General features: G+C 34.8%; 1 protein-coding gene across 2 annotated transcripts; it reads right to left on the bottom strand.

Annotated features, from left to right (window-relative positions):
- Positions 1-18875: 18875 nt before the first annotated feature.
- Positions 18876-21867, bottom strand: LOC128241880 (uncharacterized). Of its 2 annotated transcripts, none has more exons than XM_052959000.1 (3): positions 21729-21867; positions 20949-21047; positions 18876-20276 (listed from the first exon to the last, which is right to left on the bottom strand). In XM_052959000.1, exons 2-3 carry the CDS (start codon positions 21022-21024, stop codon positions 19006-19008), a joined length of 1347 nt encoding a protein of 448 aa, XP_052814960.1. In that variant the 5' UTR covers positions 21025-21047; positions 21729-21867; the 3' UTR covers positions 18876-19005. The 2 variants fall into 2 exon arrangements, with proteins under 2 accessions (XP_052814960.1, XP_052814961.1); XM_052959001.1 differs by lacking the exon at positions 21729-21867 and adding an exon at positions 21531-21667.
- Between the last annotated feature and the right edge of the window lie 462 nt (positions 21868-22329).

A 22329-nucleotide genomic window follows, 5' to 3' on the forward strand; every position in this document is an offset into this window, starting at 1 on the left:
ATATTAACCTATGTGTGCTTTCACGCAAAACGTTAACCAGAATTTCTTAGTCAAATAATAAAGGCCTATTATTTGCATTAAATGCAAACTAGAGTTATCTAACTTGGTTAATAAGGTAGGTTGGATGGTTGAGTAACATTGTATCAAGTCCCAATGCAATACCTCAAGTAGTTGCTAAGATATTTACCTATGTGTGCTTACACGCAAAAGCTTAACCAAGGGGTGACCCCGACGCCGACGCTTGGGTGAGTAGTATAGCTCTCCTTATTTTTCGAACAGTCGAGCTAAAAATACTGTTTTCTTTGCAGACCGTTCATAGTTTATTTCCGAAACCGCTAGATTTATTGTCAAACGACGATCTATTTGGCAAACTATCAACAGGTAAATCATAAAATGGCTTGTCAACATATCGGTCCAGATGAATATTTTGTATAATATCTGACCTCTGGCGTACCCTGGTGTTCAAATCTCCTGTAATAAGTATATCTCCAAGTTGGCTATAATGCCTTATATCATAAGACAATAGTTTAAAAAGGCAAATTCGAATAATGGTGAATTTGTGTTTTGATAGACATTAGAATATTCAGATGGAATGTAGCAACTACAGATATAAATATCATTATCTGTTCCGAAAATGTTTTGTCTAACTTATTCCAAATTATTTCATTGGTATAAACAGAAATGAGTTTAATATAACCAAAATATTTTGTCTATAGTAAATTGTTACAACTCCACTATTACGTTTAGCTTTTTTTATTACATTTTGGTCGAGGGCAAGGAAAACAATGTAAATGATCTATGTCTACATTGGTAGTTTTAGAAGTCCACGTTTCAAAAAAGAATAAAAAGTCATATGTGTTTATAAAATTTATAAAATCACTGTTATTAAGTTTTGATGTAAGTCCCTGTACATTCCACGAAAGACCAAGGTGCTGCTTCTCGTCGAGATCCTAGAGTCTGTCACTCGTTCCGGTGTCCAGGCGCGCCTGATTCCGGGGGTTGCGCAGTTGGTGTAGCTCCGGGACGGGACCTGGACGGTCATGAGTGTAACAAACTCTGTCTATATATAGAATGTCATATGCCAATGGCGCATCCTTGCCCTGTTTCCTGGCATGTATAAGGAAGGGGATTAGCTCCCTCCGTCGGTCCTGGATGGCTTTCGAGAACTGGTCGCTTATACTGAACGGAGAACCAAGTAGTTTAGTACGGGTCTCTTCCTTTACTGTTAGTTTGTCCCCGTAAAAGAATTTAATTAAACAATAATTGGGCATGTTTTACCCTGTTCATATCTGCCAAATGTATGTGCCCTATCAAGTTTAAAATTTATTATAGCGTTATCAATTTTAAGCTCTTTAGCACAAAAAGTTATAATTTTATCAACACATTTTCCGTCTTTTGCAGATCAGCTGAATTTTCTTAGGCGATGTTGAAAAATAAAAGATTGTCTTTCATTTAGCTTGATTGGAGATCAATAACCATTTAACTGTGAATTTAAATGCTGAAAATAATTCATTCCCTCAGACAAACTTGCATTCTTCTCATTTTGGTCATCTTAAAGTTTTTCAACATTGTTAAATTTGGTTTTTAACTCATCGCAAGATATATTAAAACTTCGGCTTGCTTCAATTTCATTCAACTTGTAGTCCGTGGCATTCACCTTGGATTCTGAAGAAATCAACTTAGCTTCACTTTGAGTCACCTTGGCAGGAAATAGTTTTCATGTCCAATTCAAATTTGTCAAGTAAATTTAATTTGGTTTCCATCGCTTTCTGCCTAGATTCAATTTCGCCAAGTTGTTCATAATACCTAAAAATAAGCCTTGATCAGCGGGCGGGTCGATGTCAAACCTAATAGCGGAGACTGCACGTAGGGAAATGCCGAGGGCGGGGGTTGCGGTGAAATGAATTGGAGATAGGGAGCCATATACTGACCACCATGGCGGGTGGCTCCTGTTACTGGGGAGAAACCGAAAGGGGGTGTCAGCGCCTCTGTGGTTACGGTTTCGGAAGGCAGCGGGGCTACGCTTCTTTCTTTGAGCGCTTTTAACTCTTAGTCTTGGATGAAACAGCGTGGAGCGTCGTTAAGGAGAGGTGACCAAAAGATCAGCAATTATATCCCCTTAGTTCACACTAAGACCAATTATTCAAGCTGTTTTCCTCATCTCTATTATATAATATAATACTCTCCTAATTTGGTCATATGTCTTCACAAGATAGATCGTGGTTGAATAAAAAAATGCACTTTGAAATATGGAAAAAAAATGTATTTTCGCCCTTTGCATGTTCTGAAGAAAGACTGGGTTCCTCCACCACAGTTTGAGTTCCAAAAGACACAATATGACCACAGAGATGTTAAGATCGACATTGCCAAGGTAGTGGCACTGTCGGCAAAGAAGAACCCTAGGAGAATGGCTCTACCAAGTTCAAAAACTTCTATTGGACAGTGTTTAAACCAAAACATGCAAAAAGTGCAGCCCATTTATTCAGTCTTTGCGAAGTTTTATTAGCTGCCAGTGTTGCAGAGTGTAGCGTCATGACAATGTCCCAATTGTCTAAATAATAAAATTGCACTTAGTTTTTATATGATCTTTTAGTAAACTTTGTTCAGTTCTTTGCATTTAATCCTTATCAGTGAGAACTTCTTACTTCTGATATTGTAAATTTTATATGTTAAATGTTCATATATTTGTTTTAAAGATGGTGTGTATATGAGTATAACCTTGCTTTTTGCTGTCTCCCAAGGATTCATGTAAACTGATATTAAATAATTAGGAAATCGCACAACTATGAGGCCAAAGAATGTGCTGTTATGACTATCTGCTGGAAAATTCGTCCATTCTAATAATCATAATAATGTGCTATCCAGTAGTCAAGAAGTATTGGAAAATGCACCATTTCATCCCAAAAAGTCACACTTTTCTTCAAACGGGACGGGAAACCCCTCCCGAGCCCACCCCTAGTAAGTCCCCCCCAACAATGACTTTTCTGGAGCCGGCCCTATAAACTCATATAACTTTATTTTTCTTCACTTAAAGTTACTAAAATCCACAGATATCCATATATGGACCAAAACTCGCTAATACATTCTATCAATTTTGGCCATAATAAAAAACATTTTCAGAGCACAAAAACACAACCTAAACGTACAATTAACTGTTTAAATCTGTAATGAGGACCAAGAAATACCAGAGGCAGATGGCGTTCAAAATGACCGCCATAAAAACCTGATTGAGTATTTTCTATCTCTAAATACTGCACACATTTAAATAGATAAGAATGATTTTACGAGGGGTTTGGCTGGACTGAAACTCCCCCGCTGTTCTCCGGACCTGGGGGGGGGGGGGGCGTGGTTACAATTGACTGGGCTTTTTAATACATATGGCCCTGAATGAGCTAAAGTGCAGCCAACATATTGTCTGTAGGTACTGCAAATGCTAATTGACAGCTGCACAAGAGCTTATTTGGCTTTGAATAGGCTTTATGGTTGCCAAAGCATGGTCAACTTAGCATTAGGCAGGCTCATGGGAGTGTCTTTAGCATTGTTTGTGCTTAGTTAGAGCTGCGCATGGGTGGTTTCCTCTTTTATGGTCTTTGATAAGATATGGTATATTGGAACTCATAGTTTGGGTTTGTTCGGCTCTGAATGGACTATATCGTTGCCAAACTGTGTAATTTGGCACTGATTAAGCTTATTAAAAGTTTCACTTGTGTTTCTTTGGCTCTGAATTGGGTTTATGGTTGTCAAAATGTGGCGCATTTGTAACTCAGAAATGCACATACTATTTTTAGCTCCGAATGTTCGCCAAACTGTTGTGTGTTTGCACATATAAGTCTTAATTAGAGTTATACATACATTCGTTTGAATCGAATTGAATGGAATTCATGGTTGCCAAAATGTGTTGTGCTTGGCATTGAGTGGGTTTCATCTGAGCTGCATATGTGTGGTTTCGGGCTCTAAATGGGATGTTTGGCTACCACGACGTGCTCTATTTGGTACTGCGTATGCTTAATTATAGCCCATAGAGGCCTGTTTCGCTCCAAATTGAGCTTATGGATGTACAATGTTATCTTTTTGGCACTGCAACGGCTTGTTTGAAAATACACTGTTTTGGTCTTAATCTGCTTCATGGTTGCGAAAAAGGTCAATTTGGCACGGTGGAGCAACATATGCGTTTGTTTGGCTTTTAATTTGCTTTATGCAGTCAAAGGTAAAACAATAGAGAACTGGACTGACTTAAGTATAGACACTTTGAGGTTTGTGTATATATGAATATGCTTTACTGTATTTACTCAAGGCTTCTTGGTTAGAAATGCCGATTATAATGCTGCTTTGGTGTTTGCTTGACACTTGATGGACTTAATACAGCTCCAATTGTGTTACTCCAGACTGAAATGGGTGAAAAAGAGCACTGTGGTATGTTTTACACAACATGTAGAAGATCTTGGATTTACTGGTAACTGAGTGGACTTGAGGACCTAAATAGATTTTCTTTACACTTAATGGTCTCAATTATAGCAAAACTACTGTTTATATGGCACTTTGTATAGCTGAATAGTCTCTTTATTGTAAGTTTTGCATCATATGGACCGACAAAAAATGTTTTTCTTTCCATACAGTGGATTGGGAACAATGGTTGCTGTATGGCAGACTTTGATGGATGGAAACCAAAACGTGGTTGAATGAGCTTTCTTGACGGTTACCACAATTGGAATAAAAAGAGCTGCTGGAAACCTGTTTTGTCTACAAGATACAATTTGAAATTGCCCCCTTATGAGATTTGAGGCACTCAATGTACTTATAGAAACACGAGTTTGCGTAACTGAACAAGTTTTACAAGTTATACTTCCGGCTGGATAGGACTAAGTGAAACTCACACAAATATTTTATATGAAGCTTGTTCAGCACTTAATGCGCTAAGATAGGAATATTAGCTTTAATTTTGATATTTGGAAATAAATGGAACGTAATAAAATATTTAGTGATTTTATTAATGTTATAAGAAACGGGAAAGAACGCTGTCAATAGTGGTCATATTTGCATTTGGAAATTCAAGTGATTTTGAACTTTGATTTTGAAATGCTAAAGTGCATCAAAAAACGATTATATCATATAACCATACAAATATATGTTTTATTGCGACGTGGGCATATTTGCACCTGGGGTATTCTTTCGACGCGTTCATATGGCAATTTAGAACATGAATTTATTTAAAAATGCAGATGTGATGAAAATAAATGGCAGTGATGAAGCTAATAGTACTAGCGGACTATATGAACTTCTGTATTAAGTATTCACTGAGCGATATAATCTTGCGGTACTTAAGGGAAAGTGCAAACGATATTCGTCTTTCAAAAAATGAAATGTCATACTGTCAGAAAACATTTTAACTGCACGTATTCACGTTCGTTGTAATATTAGAAAAGAAAATCAAGATGTTAGTAAATATCAGCTGAAATAGGAGTGCGATAGCGTTTGTAAATAAATGTATTTGAGCATTCTATTTTGATAGTCTTAGAGTCTCCAAAAAGTCCAAATAGCTTATTGGGAACGGAACCTGAAAACAAGATGTTTAATTAAAAAAAAGATTTGAAAAAGGTTTAACAGAGTAAACAAAATTGTATAAATATCATTATTTCTTCTTAACTCCTTTACTGTTAAGTCGTGCAAAATTAGTCAAATACTCAAATATAAAGTGGTGTGCTTATCTGACATGAAATACCACCCGTAAAATTTACCCAACCTCCAGAACGTTTTTTCCCATTGGTAAATTTATCCCTGTGGGTATTTGCGTTCATATGCACATATTTTCACCTTTGGTTTATTTGCCTACAGGGGCAAATTTGCCCCTGATGGTGAATCTCATTATATAAACGAACCAATTTTCCTTAGGGTTAAACAGTATAAAATTTAAATCTCTTTGAAACAAGCTCCTTTGGGCGATCGCCTTCTGTAGCATCTATATAGATATCACTAGTTTATTTCCTTTTTTTAAAGTATTTCATTCAAAAGAACCGAGTACAGACACATGTGGACATTTCTTCAGACCCTCCTGTAAGCAAATTCACAACAAATCTCACTTGTTTGCCTTTTTTGCATTGACCTTGTCCCTGATATCAAAGATGTACGTAATTAATGTTACCATGAAAAATAGTAAGAAACAGATACCCGACAAACATTTAGATTTGCTTTGAATTGACACTGGACTCTTACATAAATAGCAATATTCTGACCACCTTTGGCATGCTGTAATGCGATGAAAAGTTGGGTTTTGAAAAAAACAAAAACATAAAAAAATCTTTTTTAACCCTAAATATTATTTAAATCGAAGGAAGATACCATTTTTAATCACCACTTTTTGACCAAACTTAAAGTGACACTCTTATTCAAAATCAATACAAATACATGTATAACCAACATATATGTTTAATAATAAACCTTTAAACTACTTACTAAATAAAACATTGATGGAAAATATTAATTACTAAAAACAAGATTGTAATCGTGCATTAATAGCAGAAAGCGCCAAAATATCAAATGATTGGTGAAGGCTAAAAATTTATAGTGATCTATTATAGTCCCATAAGGTAGGAATACCGTGTTTTATGCACATTTCAAATTAAACTCGGTATCCTGCATAGGAACCATTGTTCTTTACATTTATTCGTTCTTTTTGGAATATTTGAACAATATTATTGTTTAACATCTCATCTCGAATCTAAGGTTAAGGCTAAATTTAAGAACTTCTTAAGTGAAAAATAAAATAAAAAGAAATATTGCCATTTAAGGAAATCTAACATTATCTTTAGATATAGATCGACGTAATCTGTATATTGAATAACAGCCAAGGAAATATACGATATTTAAAAACAACAACATTTTTCATCGATATTTTCGTTAAAACGTTCTCAAATTACATGTATATAAAGCTTTAACACTATTCAATTTGTAAGATGGAAAACTGCAACCGTTGTTGGTATGTTTTATCGTAATGCAACGGTTGCAACATTTGTTTTTAATATAATTTTATTTAAATCACAAATCTAGTAAACGTTTGCCTAGCACAGTTACGTTAACATGCCCTGGCTATTCTTCCGCGTTTTTGACAGGGCAATCCCTCGGTCATTCCCAAAAATCCTTGCTTGCTACTACGTCTTATTTAACGTTTCAATTTTTCCTCTCGTTCATTTTATCAATTTCAATTCAGCCCTCTGTAGCTGCAATTTCTCCATCCCCTTTCTTTGTTTTTGTGACCGCAGTAGCATTTCCGAACTACTTCGATTTTGAAGCTGTATAGTTAATTGGTAGGTTAATATATAACTAATTTAATGTTTATTGCAGTTGTTGTTTTTTCGTTGCTGGTTCTGATTCATTTTTGTTGTCGTCTAGATAAAACTATCCTTGTCCGAGTCATATAAGTCAGATGAAATTGTTAACATCTGTAATTAAACGTACGTTTCAAGATGCTTAACCTTCACTTTAAATTGACTACTTTTCCTTTCTGCTTTCAATACGTCTGCCTTGAGTTTGATATTGTCACTGAAGGCATTTGCTTTTGCTATTTTATTTCCATTGTATTAAAGATCTAGCTTGCTGGTTGGTTATTATGTTTTATTTTTTTGTTTTTTGTTGTTTTCGGTGCTCGTTTTATCAAGAAGTTTGACATTCCTTGCTTTTTGCCTTCAACTTTCGGCCAAGAACACTTTGATACGCGCGCTCGACGGATCCTCATTGATGAACACTCTGTTGTATATTCCGTTTCCAAAATCTACGTGCTCTAATATAAAAAGGTTTCTGTCGATCAGACCCCTGCGAGGACTCAGGTGCAAACCGTTTATCAGACCCTATGAGACCTGTCGATCTCGTCCAAAGAAATAGAGCTTTCCAAATCATAGTATGATCTATATCGTCAGTGATATCCACAACGGCCTCTTTTATGCCTCAAACATTTGTCACTATGGAGGCAAAAGGTGTTTTGTGTTTTTCAACCTGTATCACATTTGAACTGACCGTTTAAGATAATATACTTGTAGAGTGAAAAACATTTGCAAGCTGTAATAGCCTAAAACACAAGACTTGTATGTTAGAAACATAAGGAGAAAATGGTTAATTGTGAACGAATGTCAAAACGTTTATCACTACAAAACTCTCCCAATGAAATTATAATGGTAATCGTCTTAAAAAATATCAAAACGCATCCAAAATGATGAATTGTTAATAACCCATTGTCTGGATGTGTTCGGTTCATGAAGTAGCCCTTTCCTGTAGCCACTTTTTACACTGTTTTTCGATTTTGTAGGCTTGATGTTCCTGAAGCTGTCGGTACTTGTTTACCAGACGACTCATAAATATCTGTTTTTAAGCATAGTTGTGGTACTCTGCCTCTTTTCCTGTCTTTCATAGGGACACTGCAGTTTTTGCAGAAAGTTCAACACCAACCGCAGCAAGTGTTTTGGTATTGCGTCTCGCCAGTCCATTGTTCGGTAGATGCCAGACGCCCTTCCACGTTCCCCGAGTAATTGACATTCTTCGGCAGTAAAATGTTGATACTTCGATTGATTGCCTTACACTGTTATGTGCTGGCGCCAGGTTGCATCAGTCCCATGCGAATGTCGCCGACAGTGGCGTTCAAGACAAGAGGTAACGCATTTTTAATTCGATTCATGTCACCAGCATATCTTCTCAGCATCTCCTTGACAAAAAGTGTACATCTTACTTTGACACTTTGGCTTCCTCCTGCTGCTCCTGTTGCTTTTATCTGGGGGGATGCGTAGAAAGTTGCACAGCTAAATGTTGCACTAAGGTATGTTGTGTCCGCTTGTCTTTCAACTTTCCACATATAATCGAGGACACAAAGTATTTCTTCAAACCCTGCTGCGGACCGAACATCGCCAACTTCTTTTCCCTTCAACCATGCACCTTCCCAGCAAAGTTTTTTTTGCACAGCAATTATATATGGTATGTATGTCATGGTTTCCACTGCAACGCCCACAACCGTGTGGCATTCTGTCCTGGCCTCTTCATGCTTGCGATAGTGGTGGAGTTGTACCTCCCGTCTACAGCAATGATTATCTCTGCCTTTGGATTGCATTCTCTTATATTTATTATGCCCCCCTTCGAAGAAGAGGGGTATATTGCTTTTTACACATGTCGGTCGGTATGTCGGTCCGTCGGTCGGTCCGTCGGTAGACCAAAGCTTGTCCGACTGATAACTCAACAATGCCTGCACCCATGGCCCTCAAACTTGACTTGGAGACTGGGCCTGACCAGTAGACGGCCCTATTGATTTTAGGGGTAATTGGGCCAAAGGTCAAGGTCACAGTGACATTGAATTGTAAAATGTTGTCAGTGTGATAACTAAAAAATGCCTGTATCCATGGCCCTCAAACTTGATTTAGAGGTTGGGCCTGACCAGTAGATGACCCTTTTGATTTTAGGGGTCAAAGGTCAAGGTCACAGTGATCTTTAAAGCAAACTCGACAATTCCTGGACCTATGGTCATCAAACTTGACATGAAGGTTGGGCCTGACTAGTAGATGACCCCTCTTGACATTGGGGCTCATCGGGTTCCAAGGTCAATGTCACATTAACCTTTAATGCAAACAAAATAAAAAAATCTCCCGGTGATATCTCAACAATGACTGAACCTATGATTATCAAACTTGACATGGAAGTTGGGCCAGACCAGGAAATGACCCTTATTGATTTTAGGAGTCATTGGGTCAAAAGTCAAGTTTATAGTGACCTTGAATGCGAAAATATTTCGAGTGATAACTCGACAATGCCTGCACCCATGGCCCTCAAACCTGACTAGAAGTTGTGTCTGACCTGTAGATGACCCCTTATAATTTTAGGGGTCATTGGGTCAAAGGTCAAGGTCACAGTGACCTTGAATGAAAAAAGCTTGTCTGTGTGATAACTTGTCAATGCCTGCACCCATGGTCATTTCCTGACTGGACTTCCTGATTGGGCTTTGAGAGCAGCATATGTTCGACTGCTTTACAGGGATCCAGCATTCAGGATTACTAGTGTCGCTGCGAGAGTTCACGGGATATTCCAGATGATCTTCAGCCACTGAATATATGTGTCCTGGTGCGCTGTTTTCACTATTTAAAATAGATTTGCTTTATACTAGTATATTATCTGAAAATAAACATAAACATATGTTGCTTTTGCAAGATGACAGCATTTGAAGCGACTAAACTAAGAATTCTGGACGTGTAAAGGTGACAATGCTGACCTCAAAAGAACTTTAAAAAATCGTTAAATGCACTTTTTCCTGAATTTGTTTTCATTTTGATGTAAAGGATGGCAAATCATTAGAAGATTAAAACTAAAATACTGACAGCTCGAATCTAACCACAAATGTTGATATATGCAGAAATAATGTGTTTGAAATTGACGATTTTGATAAGAGCTAGTAAAGAGAAAAGCAAAAAATTGGCGCACGGTTTAATTCATATTATTATGTTATACTATCAATGTATTCTAAAAGCTTTGAAAATCCTGTAGTTGATATGTAATTTCTTGGTTAATACGAAAGTAAAATAATGATTAAATATGAAATTAAATGAAAATATGTTTAAGGTTACCGGGAAAACTCACTCATTGTGTCAAAATATGAACTTGTCACTTCAGGTAAGAAAACCCAAAAGGCCAATTTGGTATTTGATATTCTAGCTGTTTATTTAATGGAGAGAAGCATTGCCGTTTTTCTCCAGGAAACCTGTTTACGTTGCCACCACTGGGAGCCGTCGCTTCGTTATACTAAGGCATATGATGAACTGATATGAGCATCACATTAATACGGACAAAACTAAAATAACTCTTAAATTATTGTCTGGGCCGGTGCTATAAATTAAAAATTGTTAAGATTACCTTAGTATAATAGCAATTTCAAAAAGAGTTAATGTTTTATGTTTTAATCTTTTTCATTCGTTATGACCATCTGTCAGAAAAACAATTGCATTAGTACAACTTGAACCATGAACTATATAATTAAACTTAAAGCTATATATTCTCATGCAAGCTATTACTGTGTATCGAAGTCTTCTACACAACCAGACTTTAACACAAACAAACAAAATATATGTATACTGGTACCTAAGTTCTCACTTGTTGTGTCTGTGATAAAAAGTGTAAAATGGTCACGCCCTTTCTACATGTAAGGTTTGAGGACCAAAAATATGCCCATTGTCTAGTTGTTATTTTTCGGACAACTTTATCGCATTCAAGGTAACTATGACCTTCAAAAGGTTATCGTTCAGACCCGAGCTCTATCATCACCTGGTTTGCCAAATGCTGCAGAAGCAACAACAGAGCAAAAGGCTATAACAACATTAGTGTTATTACAACCATGGTTGAAGTCATAAAAAAATGTTTGCTTGGGAAATTTAAAATAAAAGATTCGCATTTTCGAAGCTGTGATAAGATACTAAATAACATTGGAACTCATATGGTTCTGGACAAAAAATCCCATTGCCAAAACACCTTTTGCCATTTTTGACATTAGAGTGTGGATATCAGTTTAGGAGTGTGTACAAAACATCCCTAATCATTTAGACAGCGTGGACAAAACTCCCATACCGGTTCGCCAACCTAGGTATCAGAATCGGAGCAAATATTTATCACCACAACAAACTTCATATTAAACAATGGAATTATGTTTTAAATGCAACTCATTGAACACGTTATATAAACAAAATATATGATTAATTTATTAATATATATATGATAAAATATATGTATTATCATTGAAGTAAAATGTTGTTTTGTTTTGTTTTAATTTCTTCTTTTTGAATTGCCCTTCTATGACAATCCGTTTATTTTGTCTGTAAACATCAGCAAATACAAATTATTTCAACAAAAACAGCCATGCAATATGCTAGATAGTAAGTAAACATACTTTGCAAGGTGAAGTTTTACCTTATAACTTGATATGTTTAACAAAATCACTCAGAAAACGTAGAGAAATATTCTTATTTTTTAAATTTGTTTGAATAACTTTTAGATCATCACATAAATAGTACATACTTTTTATCTGTTTCGATCTTCTTTCACAAATAAAGTAGGTCTTGTAAATACTATAACAAATCTTACTTCAATTTCAAAGCCTACGACAGTACTTTTAAGTTTTTTCTGAATTCCGCATCTTAAAAAAATGCCTGTATAATACAACAGAACGACGACAGTGTGCGGCATTTAACAAAAATAATTCATGGTCTTCTACTTCATTGCAGTGTAGACATAACGGACAATCGTTCAACTTCAACGTGAACAAGTTTAATGTTGTTGCTTTAATATTGTGTAAAATTCTTATTTTAAACTGTTTTACTTTATTTATAACCATGTAATACCAAGATTTCCATCGATTATTCTCTTGTAATCGTCGTTCCCAATAACTACGGATGTATAGCTTTTCATTTGATATACCTCCTTGTTTGTCATGTTCTCGAATGGTTTGTTTTTAAAACTTATTATACGTTTTATGTTTACTTTAGTCTTTGTAGATACATTTGATTTAAGAACTTCTTTCCACTTGTTAGGAATGGGTTGTTTTAATAAGTATACTTCTGCTATCCAATTGTTTTTGTCTTTTAGCTTGTTTAGTAAAGTCTTTGTGTCGATGTTACCCGAATTCGATATAACATCATTTATGTAAAGTATGTCAGAATCAATCTAGTTTTAAAATAGAATGCTTTTATGTTTTACTTGTATAAATTTATTACCCCATATTAATTCTTTTCTTATATTGTAGAAAGTTTCTGTAATTTTGGTTGATTAATGGGCAGTTGTGACTGAATCCATAGATTTAACAAATGTTGGTAGAATAAAGTAATGTTTGTATTAATCGGTATCGATTTTATACTGCCTGAATGCATATAGAATATAAGAAAATCTTTCCCTAATTTATCATTACTGATGGTATTACTTTCCACTTTGCCTTAACAGTATTGGTAAGATAGTTAATCCATTTTAATTTCATTGTCTTAGAATGATATCCAAAATCAGGCATCTCCAAACCACCTTCAAGTTTGTTTCCTACTGTTGTTGTGGGTTTAATTTGATCTCTTTTACCACTCCAAAGAAACTCAAAAATCGTTGAATTAACAATGTTTATTATTGAATCTGGTGTTACCATGTTTTGAGCCAGGTAAACCAGTTTTGGAAAGAGAAGATATTTTATTACCGTTATCTTGCAAAAAAGTTAAGTTTTCTTTTATTCCATTTATTATTTTGTTTATTCATTGATCAACTGTTTACATTTCTCTAATTTTTCGTTTCAACTGAAATTCATTCATTCATTCTTATCATTTCCGAAATATACACCAAGTGATTAAACGTTATTTGAGGTAAATGTTATATTATGCACGCTATTTATTTCATTTCTTTTGTCAATCTAAAGATCTTGTGTGTTTGCTTTATTTAGTTTTAATCCTGAGTATTTTTAAAATTCTTCAATTATATAAAAAAACAATTGGATTTCATTATGATTCTTTAAAAAAAGAAGTTGTGCCTACCGCGAGCTGAGTATCTTTAAGATGTTTACCTTGTATTTATATACCATCATAAGTTTTATTTTTTTCTTAACTGGGTTGATAAACCTTCAGCTACTTTGATAAAAAGCAATGCAGAAAGAGGACAGCCCTGCCGTATACAACGATGTAGAGGACATAAATCGGAAATCTATCCATTGTTCGCAATGTTTTGACGTTATATTACAATATAGAGTCTTAACCCATTTGAGAAATAAAGGTTTGAATCCATATTTATTTAAAATATCGAACAGGAAAGGCCACTTAACAGTATTTAAGGCTTTTTTAAAATCTAAAAATAGAATTGCATCGTCCATATTGCAAGAATCAGTGTAGTCAATTATATCGTCTATTTGTCTGATGTTGAAACATATATTTCTATTTTTAATGTATCCTTGTTGGTCTTGATTTATGATGCTTGGTAAAACAGATTGTAAACGCTTTGCTAAAAGTTTTGCCGCTAGCTTATAATCGATATTTAGTAGAGATATTTGTCGGTTCCACAAATATATAATACAGATAATAGACCTGCAATTATACAAACAACCGATCATATTGCCATCTCGCTTAAGATTAAAATTCCAAATAAACGTAGCTCTGGGTACTGGAATTTTTTTACAATACAAAACATAAATTATGTCTCAATTATCAACCGATTTCCAAAGGTTTCACTTAAAAACAACAAAAGTACATATTTTAATCCATTTAAATCAATCAAATCAGTTATAAGAGCAATTCCATAACTGCGTGACGTTATTAGTTATCACGCGGGTGAGTACATGTCATTTGGCGGTTGAAGTTTTTTCTCATTTTGATGTATGTGTACCGTGAATTGGAGCACCATGAAATTGTACACACCATCAGAAAAGGTGGGATTTGATGTGGTATCCGTGGCTGTGACAGTGTGTGAACTTGGGTATTGCTGGCGAACTTTTCTCGAATGAGCATTTTGCAAGGAAGTAGACGAGGTATTACACTGGAGTACAGGATGCTGACCATTTTCTTGTGTTGATTTGGATTTATGTGGCTATAGTTGTTTGTAGATGCAATGTTCTAATGTACCGATGTTTGCATAATCTGCTTTGGAGGAGCTTTGTTGTCATTCATTTTCTGAACGAGGTATTTTCTAGCGCTGTGATCAGTGATCAGGGAGTTGTTTTATATTGCTATAACTCTTCCTGCAATTGATAATCGACCAATTATATGATTTTCAAGTGTTACCTAGGCTCAAGCATTTCGGTTTCGGATCACAATAGTTAAATTATTTTACAAAACCGTTTAGTAGATACTACAGATGTTTATCTACGATGATCTGGCGAAAAAACACAACGGTTCAATTCAAAACAACGATATGGCGGCGATATCAAAACGGTATACTTAAAAATGTTGTCTTGTGTAGTTTACATAAAACTAAGATACGCTTGTGTACTTATGTGTGTGTGTGTGTGTGTGTGTGTGTGTGTGTGTGTGTGTGTGTGTGTGTGTGTGTGCGTGCGTGCGTGCGTGCGTGTTTGTATGTGTATATGTTTCAGTAAGTGAAATAAACTGTAAAATACAATTGAATGTTCTACTTTTTATTGTTTCAAGTTTGTCTTGGATGTAGGCAGCAATTGCTAGCATTATAAGTATAATTCGACCGCCAAAACTATGACCAAGCAGAATGGCATTGCTTTTTTTTAAAGTTATTCACAAGTGTTTTAACATTTGATATTTTGATGCTACTTTAAAACATCTAACAGACTATTGTTCCTAATTGTTCATGACTTGTCATGTAAAACTGTTGGATAAGAATCTGAGCAACCGATGAACTACATGTAGTTCTCTTATAACTTTATTAATCTAAATGTTATATAATTTTGATGTGTGACCCCATACAAAATTGTTATCATTTGATAGGTGTTTGGTTAAAGTATACTTATACATAAAAACGCGTCCAAAATACCAATTTTTTGTGTTAAAAACTGAACATTTATTTTCCTACTCAAACAACCTGATAATAAGGAACAAATTGCGTCTTATATTCACATATTTGTAGGTCGTATTGTAATGTGAAACATACATCAGCGAACCATGTTGGTTTGGGTCCTGGAACAAGACGAAATAAGAGCATCCATCCAAAGAAAATAGATAAAAGTATGCAATGACTGCCATAAATTCAAATGCATCTAAGTAAATAATTCCAACTTAAGAAACAGCATGTACTCTTTAACATCTTGATGACACAAACAGTAAGTTAAATGTATTCAAACTGTTTGTAGTAAAGGATTGAATAAACTATCGTGACAATTAAAGCATTATACATTACGAACTCAAAGACGCTTTGAAGCAATTTCTTATCTTTTCATAAATTAAGATATCCACGCAAGAAATATTTGCGGACAAGATAAGTGGTTGTTTAATTTGTCGACACTCAGTAGTGGCAATGGGACGAAAATATGACCAAATAACAGTGATTTTCATCAAAGTCCATGTGAATGTCGTTTCATCCATTGAAAACCTAGCTAAAAATGGCAGACAAAAAAGCGCCAAAGAATGGCCCACATTTAGTTTTTTATACTAAAAAAATACTTAAATAACGGTTTAAGCCATAAAACATTAATTTTTGAACGGAAATATGCAAATCTGCGATGTGATATTTTGTCAGCAATCATTTATCATTTATTTGCAGATATTTACGCAAAATATTGCTCTTTCCAGGACAAAAAATTGTAAAAATGCTATATCTGTGAGGGTGCAGCTGAAAACTGTTCATTATGTCAGAGAAAGAACAGTCCTCGGCATGCAGTTTGCTACGCTGACATAATTGACAGTTTGACAGTATGTAATGTTATAAAATGAAAAAGAAAATTCATTTTGCACGTGTTTTATACCAAAAAACATTGTGTTTGTTTTGTATATTACATCCGTTCAAACATTTTTGATGAAATATTAATGAATTGAGTACTTACTTAAAACATAACTTGTAATTACATTTCGCCTATTAAAATTGATTAGTATGACGCCTTTACCAAATGACCCACTCGAATACGACAATATCATTTAAATGAACAATAACCGTTTGTATTAAACGAGTCGCTCGTACACAAGTATACTTCACTTCAATTTCCTTCAAACAGGAAGTTATGTAAGGGCAAGACCGCCAGAATGGAAAAATTATGAAAGTACGATCGTATTTATATTCATTTTAAAAATTAACGTTGTAAAGAAAGAGCTTCATGAAAAAATTCATCTGTCTTTGCATGAGCAAACTATTTAATAATCTGATTAAATAATAAATTATTAATACACAAATTTTTTAAGAAGATTTTCAGCGTAAAATAAGGAAGGCTATTTTAACATTTTCTAAGCTAGAAGGTTTTAGGTTAATGGCAAGTAAAAACATATTTATAAAGTGCGACCGGCAGGAACTCTCTACCCCCGGCATACTTTATAACGCGGGGTTAATTAAGACTTTTTATATTTTTTGTTTCTCATAGATTAGTTGTTCAGGTACAAAAATACCCTTCAATTTTATCATTTTATTGAATACGATATTTTACATCGAAAGAAAGGAACAGTGGCGGAATATGACCGTCAAAAAATGGACATTCTAAAAAAGAAAGAAAACACAACAAAAAAAAACAATAAATAAAACCAAAACCTTAATGTTTACCATTTCGGGATCCATATCATTCTATGTTAGAATAACACATAAATGCAAATAGGTAGTGTACGTCATTAAGCTGTCTGGTATTGTTCTGGAATTTGTAATGATATCAAGGATTAGGGAGAACCAGACCCGTTATGCCAATGATGTGAACTATTCATTAATCCAGTAGAACACATATTCCGCCAGGTTTATTTTAGCAATACAACATGTAATACTGATAGTTTAGTAATATTGGTCATACGATAGTGACCTTTACATCGGCCTATACATTCAGTGTGTGTATACCATGTGATAAATTGCATCATAAATGCTACGTCGCAAGGCAATATTTTGATTTGAAAAAAAATACTTTAAACAAACATAACTTCACTATTTCTTCACCATTTAAAATGAAACATACCGCAGTCTACGCCGCTTACGGAGCTCCACATTCTGTCATTTACCAGAATTTGATTGCGAGTTTTGTTTCTTAAAACACTTCGACAAACCTTTTCACAATACGGCCGTCTGACGGAGCACTGTCCAAACATTATTTTGCAAACAGGTTTGTCGAAGTGTTTGATGAAACTATGACCTCAACAAATTTAGGAAATAAAACAAATGCGGGGCTCTTTAAACGGCATAGAATGCCCTTTGATTCATTTTAAATGGTGTTGTAAATAAAATATTTGATTTAAGTCTTTATTTTAAGGATATTTTTGCCTTCCGACGTAGAATATATGACGTAATTTATCACGTGGTATACACACACTGACATTGGTGATCCTGTATGAGTGTAGATGTTATACATCGCTTTGGGAGATATATTGTTTCCTAATGGCTTTAACTTTTGTTACTATTATAATAATAACTATTGTGTAATGATGTTTAATATAACAAAAGCATTATCACTCATACCTTTCGAACTGCATGCGAAACAACATATAAAGACCTTTTTTAACCATTTTGAGCAACCTCTAGACCGAGGGAAATGTTATATTAAATTGCAGATGCGCAACAGGCAATACTGATCAATATGCATACAAAGTTTTGTGAATATAAAATTATAACAGATGGGGTAAAATGCGACATATTCATGTGATACACATCGGCGGAATTGTGTACTTACTGAAGAAAGTCTAAGAAAAAAATAAAGGCAGCTTGGTCCATCTTAAAGGGATTGTACACCAGATTGGCACCAAAAAAAATAATTCTGTAACAGATCTCACGACAATTATTTAATAAAATGTTTACTCTTTGATATCATAATTGTAAATAAAATGCCAAAATGTAAAAAAAAAATCGAGTCGGAGACCGGGTTCGAACCGGTGTCGCCAAAATTGCAGTCCAGCGTTGTATCCACTACGAAGGCTTAACCTTAACAGTTGGAATTTTTAAGCTGTATACCTAACTTGGTAATATCACGTGATAACATCGACTAGCCATTCACGCGTAAGGAATGAATTCTACTAGGTAGACAAACCTAATAACCTTTTTTATTTGGAAAATACAAAAAAAAACTGCGTAAAATAAATTTATTGTAAACTATGTGGTACTTCAGTTAGTAAGTTTCAATGCATTGTACACATCGATACCAAGTTTGTCAGTTTTCGACAATTTTCTTTTTTTTTCACTATTTCATCATACGGAGTACAGCCCCTTTAACCCCTTCTGCACCCCACCCCCTAAAAAACCAAAAACAACAACAACAAACAAACACTGTCTAAAATACAAAATTCGACGATAATTACATAGTGCTTAATATTTTATTTTAACACTTATTAGTCCAAGAATTTCTGGATCGGGCTTGGAGCTCATTTCAGTACTGAGGGAGGTCGGTGCATGTTACATTTTTTTCCTACTCGTTTCACCTTGCTTTTGTTTAACTTGTCCTGTTTTCTGTTTCAAATCTGATGAACCTGTTAGCCTTCGCTTTTCTTCATCATCGAACTCACGACCAGTCCTATCTGGTAATGTATTAGTATCCTTTTTGCCCTTTTTTTCTGCTTTACTTATACAAAGACTAGTAACTGAATTAAACTTTTTCTCACAGTCTGGAACACTTACATACTCTATATCAAAGTTGCGGCTTAAGGCTTCGACGTCGCGCCATCGCATAGCATCGTCTATAGGCTTATAAAATCGAGTAGCGCCAAATGTCGGGTAAGCAAGTGTATCAGTTTGATCTAAAGCTGAATCGAAACACGCTTTGATCAAGGATCTGCAGTTTTCTGGATCAAGTGTCATTTTGTCGCATGACACCTTTCTTATAGATTCTTCAAGTTTGCTTTTAACTTCTTTTCGCAAGAAGAATTTCGACATTTCGGACAGTTTACCAAAAAATATAGATGCTTTAAAATTAGGAAGCATGATATAATTTATAAACGCTGTCACAATGCGTTCTTTTGTTTCGTCTGGTATGCAAATCGACACAGGATTTTTAATGAGGCATTGCTGAAAAAGTTCTTGAAACGTTCCCTTCATTGGTCTACTATTTGTATCTGTAATAACCTGAACTAATTGAAAGTGATCGTTATTCCCAGCCATATCTCGGAACAATGATACGCCACCTTCCTTCAAAAACACTTCAGAGCTGTGCTCGTCTGTTTGGTCATGGACAGCCGAATACCCGACGATTGTAGTAATGTCTTTGCTATGAAGATGAGCCAATTTACCAAGCTCTTCGGCACAGTTAAAACTACAGCTAGGAATACAAGCACACGGTATGTAATATGAGTAGAGAATCAGATACGAATTCCCGTTGTTTCCCTTCACAGGAAGTCTCTCTTTAAGAGCATCCACAGAATTATGTTCATCAAAATAAATAAATAGTATCTCCCCATGCCTCGGTCCGCCCTTTGTTTCCAACTCATCGGCGCCAGCCACATTTTGATTGTAAAATATTTTTAGTCTATCCTTTCCCAATGCTAGTAATTTATCCATTTCCCAGACTGAAGCCTCATCTAGTTCTTCAGCGGTTAACAGGGTGGTCACAAGGTACTGTTTCGTATTTGCTCTTCCTTCAGCTTTGATTTGTTGAAGTCCATATTTTCCCATAAGAGACAAAACATTTGATACTGACGTTGGTTTATCGAAAATGCCTTCCGGTTGTGCATCTAGAACGAGGTAAAATAAAGCTATACTGTTTATACTACAACTTCACTATTATTCAAAACCTACCACACCAACAATATTATGCTTTATAATCATATATAATAATATTACATTTTTGATCCGGGAGGTTGTATTCGACGGGTGTAGTTTTCAGATCCAAAATATTCCCAAATCCACGAGAGTCAAAAACGACTTTTCGGATAAAAACGCAGTATGAGTAATCCTTTTATAATATATAAGTAACTGGTTACAATCACTTACATTACGCAGTTTGTCATAATACATGTTATTTTATGGCGCATTGTTTTAGCCTCTTTATAACATCGGTTATGACGCTAAGTCGCGAATAATTTTGCATTGCACTGGAGTGGAATACGGACTCCCGGATATTGAGACATGTATCGCGTGTGGATCTATGATGGGTAAATACTGAACATGAATTAGAACATCATGAAACAAAAAGATTATCAACATTACATAAAGCAAGTATAATAAAAAAGTGAGTTTTGAAGATTATGTTAAGATTTAAAAAAAATCAAAACTATACCACTTTCATTTTCCTTGATTTTGATGCTTTTGTTATCAATGGAATTATTATCTGATAGTTCAATACTTAAATTCTTGAAATAAGCTAACCGTGTACGTTTAAAATTTAAAAAAGATAAACACAGTACCGTTCAAAGATATGAAGTACAGCAACATATACATCAGTGTAAATGGCACTCGTCTGAGTGATCGCTTCATGGTCATCTTATCTGTCCGACTTTTCCGCCCTGAAAATAAAAAGATTATATATGAAGTTTCTGTTTATAATACTGTGAACTTTTCTTAATGAATCGGCTTCTTTTGACAGAGTTTTGAATTTTTTCAGGGGCATGCAAGTTATGAGAGATTAATACAAGTCCTAAACCCATAGCAGCTGCGAGGTGGTGTCGCATCATTTTTAATTGCGTTATGATAAAAAATATGGTGAATTACATCTCATACACGATTTAGTTAAGCAATGTGAGAAATAGATTCTACTCTTCAAAGTGAAAAATGAAGTTGAAAAGTGGTTCACAAATATTTCTTTTAACGTATAGGTGCAAATTCACTCGCATTTTTCTTTCTCGAGTATTTGATTATGCTCATGTTTGAACTGTTTAATTCATGTATGGATACGTTTTTTTATGATGTATTTTCAGAAATGTTGCAATATCCTTATTAAACACGACGTGTTTAGACTTTTTATCATGCTCTTATATGATTGTACACACCTCAATATTTGATCCAAATATATACACACACAACTTACTGTGTGCGTTCTTTCAAAACATAATCCGTATTCTGCAGGTAAACACACACATTGTATTATCCCCTTAAGAATGCTGAAATAATCATTAAGATAAGAAATAAAATTGTAAAATAGCACGTAAAAATGCATATACAAATGTTTCAAACAAATATTTCCATACCTTTAAGACTAACAGTCCAGACCTGTCTGTATCCCAAACTGTACGCGTGCCCTCCGCTAGATAGTGTGATTCATTTAATATGTTTAAAGTGATCACTTGATTAACGGAAATGTGACATATATGAGGAATTCAAGCTTTCATTATCTACGAACGTCCATAAACCTAATCTCTCTTGTCGCACTTCTTAAGTACTTCAGTGTAAAAATAACTAAGCATCTCTACATTAAAGCTGGACAATCTCACAGATATACCGTTTTGACATTTTTTATTTTTGTCTTGAAACGAGCCAATTTTTATCTGCATCTCTTCAATTCAGTGATATAAGACTGCTGACAAAATATCAGATCGCAGATTTTCATATTTCCGTTTGTAAATTAATGATTTATGGCGAAAAGCGTTACTAACGGTTTAAGAAATGTGCATTAAAGATCATTTTATTAACTTAAATATGAAAATCTGCGATCTTATTCTGTTAGCAGTCTTATATTACTGGTTTTCATGCACTTTCGCATAAATTGGTTCGTTCGAAGACAAAAAATAAAAGAAAGTTTTCAAAACGTTCAATCTATGAGAGTGCAGCTTTAACCCACACTCTAACGCC

This window comes from Mya arenaria, chromosome 7 (assembly GCF_026914265.1).
Source record: "Mya arenaria isolate MELC-2E11 chromosome 7, ASM2691426v1".
Classification (NCBI taxonomy): Eukaryota; Metazoa; Mollusca; class Bivalvia; order Myida; family Myidae; genus Mya; species Mya arenaria.

Bases quoted from the DNA above. Each gene is read 5' to 3' on its own strand.
- LOC128241880 (XM_052959000.1), bottom strand. From the start codon at position 21,024: ATGACCATGAAGCGATCACTCAGACGAGTGCCATTTACACTGATGTAT. The intron at 20,277-20,948 runs GTACTGTGTTTA...ACCTCGTTCTAG, and splicing joins GTACTTCATATCTTTGAACG to ATGCACAACCGGAAGGCATT.